Here is a 10,694-nt window from a genome sequence, read left to right on the forward strand (position 1 = left end):
GATGCGCGTTCTTCACCACGCTGTCTGTGTGGGTGGACCATATAGGTTTGTCTATGATGTGTACGCCGAGGAACTTAAAACTTTCCACCTTCTCCACTACTGTCCCGTCGATGTGGATCGGGGGTGCTTCCTCTACTGTTTCCTGTAGTCCCCGATCATCTCCTTTGTTTTGTTGACGTGGAGTGAGGTTGTTTTCCTGACACCACACTCCGAGGGCCCTCACCTCCTCCCTGTAGGCTGTCTCATCGTTGTTGGTAATCAAGCCCACTACTGTTGTGTCATCTGCAAACTTGATGATTGAGTTGGAGGTGTGCATGGCCACGCAGTTGTGGGTGAACAGGGAGTATAGGAGGGGGCTGAGTATGCACCATTGTAGGGCCCCAGTGTTGAGGGTCAGCGAAGTGGAGATGTTGTTTCCTACCTTCACCACCTGGGGGTGGCCTTTCAGAAAGTCCAGGACCCAATTGCACAGGGTGGGGTTGAGTCCCAGGGCCTCCAGCTTGATGATGAGCTTGGAGGGTACAATGGTGTTGAATGCTGAGCTGTAAAACACAAAGGGCCAGTGGTGTAGTGGCGTGTATACGCAGGTATAAACTGAACACCCACTTTTTTTCAGTGGGTATTGCATATACTCACTTCTTAATCCCTACTGACGCGTATCAATGTAGTGTAGAGGATATATACGACATATCAATTATGTAGTAGAATAGAGAAATAATGCACAAAGTTGCCTACACATTCACAAAGCACGTTAAATATATTTAGATGTGCTACGCGCACACAGCCTAGTTTCAGCGGAATGTCATCTGCAAGCAGCAAGAGTGTGCAGCTCAACTGGTTTTGGCATGGAGCAGCTCACAGAAGAATGACATCAGTAGCCAGTAGTGTAGGAAAGATGTTTCAACTTATGATATCTACCAGTAAATGCTAACTAAGGCAACAATGGGTATGCAAACCAGGTATTGAAAATGTTTAGTTCCGAATTGTTGGTGAGTAGGCTATTTGTGATGCTCAGTTGTCATCATGCCCTGTCAGGCCCACCCAATCAGATTGTTGTGGACAATACTTTTTTTTTCTGTAACATTTTGAGAGTGAAAATCAGAAAAACCATAGGAAAACAGGATTTTTCACATCACACAGGGTGCCTTTCCTTCACTGGGTGGGCCGATTGGGAACCTTTGGGCAAAATTTGAGTATACCCACTTCTCCACGCATCACTGCATAGGGGCGATGGAAACACAGCAGTCACACACAGCATCATGTTAAAGGATGATTAAGTACCAATGATAAGAATACAAAAACACAACCATTAAGCCTTTCCCACTTAAAACTAGTACTTCCCATTGCAAAAAAAAACATTTCATGTTTAGCACACAAAGTAACTGGTGACCTAAAGTTTAAATTGGAACTGACAGCGTTTTAACTACTTTGCCGATATGAAGCAAACAGACAATCAAAATATCAGTCAAAAATGTACAATTTCCAGTTCATGCTACAAAACCAACATAAGAGTTTTTAAAAGTAGGTTATATTTGACTCAACGTTCCATGACGTACACTAAGGCAGCTCAATGCATGATTAATATAATTCACCAATACATTTCTCGGCAGTCAAAAAAATATTGCTATCATGTTGTAAATCACAGCTGGCCTGGTACATTGTTTGCTGCCTCCATTCTGGATGTACTGTTTCAGTTTCAATGATTCAATATTCTGGACAAAAATTGACAAATGTATCTAATACCGGAAATGTCAATACAATCAAACTTGCAAGGGCAATGATCACAAGTCACAACGTGGCTAATAGGGTAGCGTATCTATTTATGTAGCAAGCTAAAAACACAGAGCCAAACAGAGCTAGCTAGCTGCTAAGAGGATGTCATGCCATCCCCTCAGTGTTTTTCGGTCGCTATACACAGCTACAGATGCCGATCGCAAGAACTTGAACAACTGTTATCCAGTGGACATATCTCTTGCATTCGCAAATTCACTCTGGCTATCTACGATTTCAGAGCACTCTCGTCTGAGTGTGCCAGTGGGCAGAACAACCGATTAATTGACAAACGGGAAAAACCCGCTGAATATGACTGGTGTCAGTAAACGTAGGCAAAAAAAATAATAGTTAGTCAAGAACGCTCTAGATAACATGTAAACAGCCTAACCAGCTCTGCTACGGAGAGTAAAATGGTCAGAGTGAGCTGTTCTCTCATTTGTGTCTGGAAGTAGCTAGCTAGCAAGCTAGCCAACTTTAGCCAGTTAGCTTGGGTGCTTGGTTGGGACAAGCATGCATTGGCAGGCATGCTGCAGAAGGGCGAGGAGACTACAATACTCCATCATTTATCAGTGCAATTTTGACAGCCCAAAATTTGAGAGGGTTTATCTAATGTTCCTTAGTTAGATTTTAGTTCATCTTGCTCTGGCTAGCATTAATTGTTGAACTTGTTGATGTGCATAACTGAGGGAGAGAGAGCCTACCTTTTCATGGTTGTTTGATCAATAGGACAGTAAAGTTCCAAAATGCAAGAGGACTCACGTGGTGTGTTTTTGATTTATATATTTTTTTACCCCGTTTTCTCCCCAATTTTGTGGTATGCAATTGGTAGATACAGTCTTCTCTCATCGCTGCAACTCCCGTACGGACTCGAGAGAGACGAACCCAACCAAGCCGTACTGCTTCTTGACACAATGCCCACTTAATCCGGAAGCCAGCTGCACCAATATGTCGGGTCGGCAGGTAGCCTAGTGGTTAGAGCGTTGGACTTGTAACCGGAAGGTTGCAAGGTCGAATCCCTGAACTGATAAGGTAAAAATCTGTTGTTCTGCCCCTGAACAAGGCAGTTAACCCACTGTTCCTAGGCCATCATTGAAAATAAGAATTTGTTCTTAACTGACTTGCCTAATTAAATAAAGGATAAAGGTTAAAAAAAGAAATTAAAAAAAAACACCGTACGCACTGCGCCCAGGCCGCCACAGGAGTCACTAGTGCGCAATGGGACAAGGACATCCCTGCCGGCCAAACCCTCCCCTAACCTGGACGACGCTGGGCCAATTGCGCGCCGCCCCATTTGTCTCCCGGTTGCGGCCGGCTGCAACAGAACCTGGACTTGAACCCAGAATCTCTACTGGCACAGCTAGCACTGAGATGCAGTGCCTTAAACCACTGCACCACTTGGGAGGTAATACTTCTGTTGTGTTTACATATTTGCAGAAATCCATTCAGGTGTAATTTGTGGCTTTTGGCAAATGCATTCTACTGATCTAAAGTCACGCTCTTGCAACTGCCAGTAAACACACAGTCCAGTTCAAAGAGAATGATGGCAGGTCCTTGTGGCAAATGGCTTGTTTGTATAAAGGCCTACAGTAGCTTTGATTGGCTATAGTGCACCGGTCTGCGTAGACAGATGCTTTTATTCTGTTTTATTTACTGCAGTGTCTATTAATTGTCCAAACGCATGGCCCCTTTCCCACTCTATATTGCTATAGAATTTCCACAAATGCCTTAGAATGTTTGGGAATTACGTATACTAAGAATTTATGAAAACGTGAAAATTACCATATCTAATTAATTGGTCGCTTGTCCCCCAAAAATGTTAGTGTTATATTCTTCCCAGGGGGGTGTATGAACAGACTTTAATAAGATATCATGATGCTAAAATGCTGTCAGTTTGACATTAAATGCAACAGTGTTTCACACACAAGTTATTTTTCTCAAAAAGATGGCTAACAGCAAGCATGCTGCAATAAAAAACACAATTCCACTCACCAGATGATGATAATTTGAAACTTAACTAGTTGAAAGTTATTCTTGAAAACAGAGATGCTAACAAATTAGCAACAACATCCTCTTTGATAACACTTGCTGCAGCCGCTGCAAACTAGCCAATAACAAAAGCTAGCTAGCTGGACCCTGGGAAAATTACTGCTCACTCTTGCGCAGTGACCTATTGGCCTTCAAGAAGGCAGAAGTTTCCATACATTTTTGTAATAACGGTCGCAGCCATTAACCTGTTTAGGATAGGGGGCAGTATTTTCACGGCCGGATAAAAAACGTACCCGATTTAATCTGGTTATTACTCCTGCCCAGAAACTAGAATATGCATATAATTGTTTGATTTGGATAGAAACACCCTAAAGTTTCTAAAACTGTTTGAATGGTGTCTGTGAGTATAACAGAACTCATATGGCAGGCCAAAACCTGAGAAGATTCCATACAGGAAGTGCCCTCTCTGACCATTTCTTGTCCTTCTATAGCCTCTTTATGGTAAATAGAGGGTCTCTGCTGTAACGTGACATTTTCTAAGGCTCCCATAGGCTCTCAGAAGGCGCCAGAACGGGGAATGATGACTCTGCAGTCCCTGGGCGAAAAACAGTAGGGGATTTGGAAAGTGGTCGATCTGAGAACAATGACACGGGCGCGCACGTGCATGTGAAGACACCATTTTCTTCTTTTTTTTTGTGTTTGAACGGATTCAACGTCTCCCGGTCTAAATATTATCGCTATTTTACGAGAAAAATCGCATAAAAATTGATTTTAAACAGCGTTTGACATGCTTCGAAGTACGGTAATGGCATATTTTGAAATTTTTTGTCACAATACGCGCCGGCGCGTCACCCTTCGGATAGTGTATTGAACGCAAGAACAAAACGCCGCTATTTGGATATAACTATGGATTATTTGGAACCAAAACAACATTGGGTGTTGAAGTAGAAGTCCTGGGAGTGCATTCTGACGAAGAACAGCAAAGGTAATCCAGTTTTTCTTATAGTAAATCTGAGTTTGGTGAGTGCCAAACTTGGTGGGTGTCAAAATAGCTAGCCATGATGGCCGGGCTATCTATTCAGATTATTGCAAAATGTGCTTTCACCGAAAAGCTATTTTAAAATCGGACACCGCGATTGCATAAAGGAGTTCTGTATCTAGAATTCTTAAAATAATTGTTATGTTTTTTGTGAACGTTTATCGTGAGTAATTTAGTAAATTCACCGGAAGTTTTCGGTGGGTATGCTAGTTCTGAACGTCACATGCTAATGTAAAAAGCTGTTTTTTTATATAAATATGAACTTGATTGAACAAAACATGCATGTATTGTATAACATAATGTCCTAGGAGTGTCATCTGATGAAGATCATCAAAGGTTAGTGCTGCATTTAGCTGTGGTTTTGGTTTTTGTGACATTATATGCTAGCTTGAAAAATGGGTGTCTGATTATTTCTGGCTGGGTACTCTCCTGACATAATCTAATGTTTTGCTTTCATTGTAAAGCCTTTTTGAAATCGGACAATGTGGTTAGATAAAGGAGAGTCTTGTCTTTTAAAATGGTGTAAAATAGTCATATGTTTGAAAAATTGAAGTTTTGGGATTTTTGAGGAGTTTGTAATTCGCGCCACGCTCTATCATGGGATACTGGCGAGGCGTTCCGCTAGCGGAACATCTAGGTGTAAGAGGTTTTAAGTCAAAATGTGATTGGTTGATTCCACTGTCACTCCAAAATGTTGCCCTAATACAGTTGAATGGCAGATGCGTTTTATCTAGCTCCGAATGGCTTAGCCAATGGCTGACTTGGCTAGCTAGATTTATCTCCCCAAAGACCAGCAAAGAAAAATCGTGATTGGATATTTTTTTTGCTTCAGTGTTAACCCTTTCCAACAAAAACTGAAGAGATTAAATCAGAACATTATTGAAAATAATAATATAATTACAATATTATTATTCTAATAATTATTTTATAAATCCTTAGCCCTCTGAAGGCGTAGAAGGCCCATTGTTCCCCACTGTGTTTGGGTTAGTAATAATTTGTAGAGTGTCTCTATTTTCCCTCAGCATGCATTTTTTCACTGTTCTGAATTTCTGAAATATGAACACAGAAATACTGGACATTTTGAACTCTTATTATTGTGGTGATTTGACAAAATAACAAGCATGGTCTTGAATTGGACTCGCATTTTTCTGATCTCGGTCTTGACTTGGTCTCTTGCTCCTTGTCCCCCTCCCGGTCTCGGTCTTGACTCTGACTCAGTTTCCTCCGGTCTTGTTCTTGAATCGGTCTCGCTTTAGGGGGTCTCGAACACAACACTGCTCTGTAGTCTCATGGGTGTTCTAACCAGATTCCCCGGGGGGAGTAATTTTTTTCAACACTTGGGCACTGACATTTATCCCACAATCCAATCCCATCTTTCCCATGTAACATCTTTGTCAACACGTCCACAGTGGGACAGGAGGAGGCTGTTGTCCTTGTGTTGTCCTAGTGGTTCTCAGAGAGAGGGGAGCGTGAGAATGAGTTCCTCAGTTTAACGTAATGATAGGCTTATTATCTAACACTGTAAATTATAACAGCATCTCACACACAAGCTGACCACAATAACACACTCTCACTCACTCTACTGTCTACTTTCATACACCACACACTATAATAGTTTCACCACTAATTCACTGGGCTACTACATTGGGCCCAGTTATCATCTCATACATCTTCCTTGTATTTTACATGATGAAGTCACCTCAGCTGACCTTTATCTATTTTATATCAACCGTGTCATGGAATGTTCCTTTGTTAGAGGCATAAGAAGTACTCATGTTGATATGTTGTTGGGAAAGGAACACTTTTCAGAAGTATAATATGTGGCAATGCTATGGCAGTTTTGCAATTGAATAGCCCAAAAAAGTTAATGAAACAATGGTATACGGTATCTACAGTATAAACCATGTCTATCTTGTCATTACACTACTGTTATCACTCAACAAAAACATGTTTACCAAGGGTTTCAGTTTTGACAGCTTTGTCTCAAGATGTTGCCTCAGCAGTTAGACATCAGTGTCTATTTCTGAGTTCTGACATAACATCTACTCTTCTTTTGTCAATATGGGTCTCTCATTTGACTGTCTTTCTGGAAGTCTTCTGTGTTCAATATGGGTCTCTCATTTGACTGTCTTTCTGTAAGTCTTCTGTATTCAATATGGGTCTCTCATTTGACTGTCTTTCTGTAAGTCTTCTGTATTCAATATGGGTCTCTCATTTGACTGTCTTTCTGTAAGTCTTCTGTGTTCAATATGGGTCTCTGATTTGACTGTCTTTCTGTAAGTCTTCTGTATTCAAAATGGGTCTCTCATTTGACTGTCTTTCTGTAAGTCTTCTGTGTTCAATATGGGTCTCTGATTTGACTGTCTTTCTGTAAGTCTTCTGTGTTCAATATGGGTCTCTCATTTGACTGTCTTTCTGTAAGTCTTCTGTGAACTGTGGCTACAGTATTTGTGTATGTGTGTGTGTTTGTGTTTGGCCATCAGGAAGCCTTAGTCCAGGGCCAGCAGCTGTTTCTGTGCAGGGAGAAGCTCCAGAGGACATCTCACAACCAGGAGATGCATAGTCGCTGTGAGATCCTGGCAATACAGCTAGAAGAAAGTGTTCAGTTATGCCGTGAAAAGGTTTGACCCAATCACGACACCCTCTTATTGTCTCCCACGTAAGCGCACATGTCCGTGGCGTGATATAATTTAATCAGCGCTTGTGTGCTGTGGTACTTACAGTAAATGCTATGTGATATAATTCCACCTTTTGAGCATGCAAGAGTATCAGTGTTTGTACTAGGTGCTGTAAAACATCTACTAGAGCGCTGTGGATACTGGAGTGCGGCACATAACGGTGCTAATGCCTGGTCATCTGGGTGATATTGGTGATAGGAGAACCATGCCAGGCATATGGAGGAGGAGCAGGGGAGGATGGAGGAGCAGGCTGCCCAGACTGAGGCCAGACTCCAGGCCACAGTGGCCTCCCTCAGACTGGAGCTAGACACACTGAGATGGCTGCAACAGAATGAGGTACCTAGAGCCTACTACATTAGGTCATAATAACTGTCTATTTAGTTACATTCACATCAAATGTTGTAAGAATGACCCAGGTTCAGTAGAGGGGTTAAAACTTTGACCCTTTTATACTGAGTTTCTCCTAGGAATTATCTGCTAAATTCCCAGGTCTATCCTCCCGTGCGAAGGGAGTATTTGGGGGTTATCTTACATCTCAGTTTACTAAATCGATCCTCTGTTTTTGTTGGATCCTCTGATTCAGAAAAGCATTAGATAAGAGGGACAGTCTTCTAAGTTTCTTGAGTACTGACAATGAGCATGAGTCCCTTCTGTTAAACCAATGGGGGTCTCTTCTCCTCCAGCTGTCAGCTCTACAGGAGAGCCAGGCGGAGGTGCTGAAGGCGTCAGAGTGTGTCGTCTCCACCCTACGCTGCTCCCAGGTTCAGCTGACCTCTGAACTACAGAATTACAGACTACAGCTGGAGGAGGCCCAGCACAACACCACCGCCCTGCTGGCAGAACTCAACACCAGAGAACAGCTGCTGCAGAGCACCAGCGAGACCCTGCTTATCAAGGTAGAGCTGTGAAGGAATATCCTCTTGTATGACTCCAAATAAACATCAGCTAATGTTTATTTGATAGTTCATTATCTTGGAGTTGCCATACCCATTGATTGTGGTCAAGTCATTATTATAATTATCTTTGTTTTGGGTGGGGGGGGATCAGGAATCCGAAATGACACGTTTAAGGACCAAGATCTCCAGCTTTGAGAGAAGCAAGGAGCTCCATAAAATAGCTGTTTGCTCTTGTCTGACCTCTATCAGGTCACAACCCTACAGCCCCCTCCCTACTCCCACCACAACGTAAGAGAGAAGACTGATAAAGAATACCTTTGTCGACAAATATACATTTTATTTTGAATATGAGATAAAGTCCTTTCGGACAAATGAAATGCTTTTGTTTTTATTGTATTGTAGACGAGTCTAGTAGCATGCACAAATGCTTGGTGGAGTGTAATGTGCTCATTCAGAATGTACTTTTGATTGCGCATATGACTATTTGTATTTTGTTGTTTACTATTAAAGTAACATTCAGCAGGTCTAAACACCAATTATAATTATTGACAACATATGCTAAACCACTGTGAAACGTGGCAGTGTTACAGCAGTGTTACGCCCTTATTTGTCTGTTCCAAGTGATCTGTGCCATTAGTATTGCTGCACGGAGAAGAGCTGCTCTCTGCAGGAAATTAAACGGAGCAGCATCTGCAGGCGATTTGATCCTAATGCTACCTCCAAATCGCTTCCCTTGCTCATCCTAGGAGTGGCTATGTAGGGTTCCTTATGATCCTAGGAGATATGGAGCAAAGCAATCTGTCTGTGTCACAAATGGCACCCTATCCCCTACATAGTGCACTACTTTTGACCAGAGCCCTATGGGACCTGGTCAAAAGTAATGCACTATATAGGGAATAGGGTTCCATTTGAGAAGCATTTGTTGTCTCTGCCAGGTTTACGTTAAAGGTGAGCAATTTAAAAATCATGTTATTGCACAGAGTGAGTCCATGCAACTTATTATGTGATTTCCAAAAAACTAAATCCACTTTGACATTATGGGTTATTGTGTGTAGATCAGTCACACACATGTTCAATTTAATACATTTTAAATTCAGGCTGTAACACAACAAATTGTGGAAAAAGTCAAGGTGTGTGAATACTTAATGAAGGCACTGTGTATCCTCAATCTCTCCAATTTCATTTTCTTTTAGGACAAGAGCAGACTAAGATATTCACAGATTGTGTCTGGATATGTTTGTCGGTGTGTTTTTATCTATACTGCAAGTGTGTGTGCACGTGTGTGTGCACGTGTGTGTGCGCGTGTGTGTGTGCGTGCGTGTGTGCGTGCGTGTGTGTGCGCGTGTGTGTGTGTGTGTGTGTGTGTGTGTGTGTGTGTGTGTGTGTGTACGTACAACAGACAAAAGCAGCAGAATGTGCTGAGGCAGCAGTCTGTGGTAGGAGGAGTGATGGTGATGGACCCGGCCCTAACCTGAGGCGACTGCTAGCCCTCAGTCATCCCAGGGCAGAGGTACATGCCTTCCCCCTCTGTCACACTGCCACGTGGGGAACAAAGTGGCCAAATACCCCAGCTGCTGACAGCTCAGCACCACACAATAGCAGCCAGAGACACAGCCTGCGGCCCAAATGGTACCCTATTCCCTATACAGTGCACTACTTTTGACCAGAGTCATATAGGTAAAAAGTAGTATATAGGGAATAGGGTGCCAGTTGGGATGCTACGCAGGCCCATACTCACGGCCAAGCTGCTGAACTCAACTGCCAATGTTCAACCACATTCTTTAGGCATCACACTTGATTTAATCTCTTGTGTGCGCCTGAACCAAAATGCATACATTTGGTTCCTGCGCTGGACATTGTCTTTTTCATCTCTCTATTAGACAGTATTCTTCCTCTTCCTTCTAAGTGTCCCTGACAAAAACGTAATTTTTCACACACTGTAACGGAAAAGTGTAATTTATACGGTAATTTTGGGTATTGTCAACAGTCAAATGCTGTGAAACATTTTACTGCAGCATACTTAAATGATGGTACATTATGGGAAAATGTGGGTGGGGAAATAATTGCTGTATTTCTAATGGTACTGTAATTCTACCCCACAGAATACAGTACCATACCGTATTTTTGTAGTACCAAAAACCTTTTGACCACTAGTGGGTGCATGGTATTGTTGTTTCTGACTTATTAACATATTTTGAGAGGTACCTTGTAAGAGCCTATATTTGCTGCGATATGAAATACAGTAACTTACTTGCCAATGAGCTGCCTGTAAGTTACTGTCAAATTCACTTCAATTCACAGTGCAAAGACAGCTCAATAAAT

At 42.2% G+C, this 10,694-nt stretch overlaps 1 protein-coding gene across 4 annotated transcripts in view; it reads left to right on the plus strand.

Annotated features, from left to right (window-relative positions):
• The window catches only part of LOC106560319 (coiled-coil domain-containing protein 18), a 54,126-nt gene extending 44,436 nt beyond the window's left edge, over positions 1 to 9,690 (plus strand). For 2 of the 4 annotated variants that reach the window (XM_014123112.2, XM_014123111.2), the window contains 4 exons: positions 7,282 to 7,419; positions 7,675 to 7,812; positions 8,160 to 8,372; positions 8,524 to 9,423. In XM_014123112.2, coding sequence (XP_013978587.2) covers positions 7,282 to 7,419; positions 7,675 to 7,812; positions 8,160 to 8,372; positions 8,524 to 8,664 — 630 coding nt within the window. In that variant the 3' untranslated portion in view covers positions 8,665 to 9,423. Of the gene's footprint in view, positions 1 to 7,281; positions 7,420 to 7,674; positions 7,813 to 8,159; positions 8,373 to 8,523 lie in introns of all 4 variants that reach the window. The other 2 variants (XM_014123109.2, XM_014123113.2) reach the window with 2 other exon arrangements.
• The last annotated feature ends 1,004 nt before the right edge of the window (positions 9,691 to 10,694 follow it).

Source organism: Salmo salar, chromosome ssa10 (genome assembly GCF_905237065.1).
Source record: "Salmo salar chromosome ssa10, Ssal_v3.1, whole genome shotgun sequence".
Lineage (NCBI taxonomy): Eukaryota > Metazoa > Chordata > Actinopteri > Salmoniformes > Salmonidae > Salmo > Salmo salar.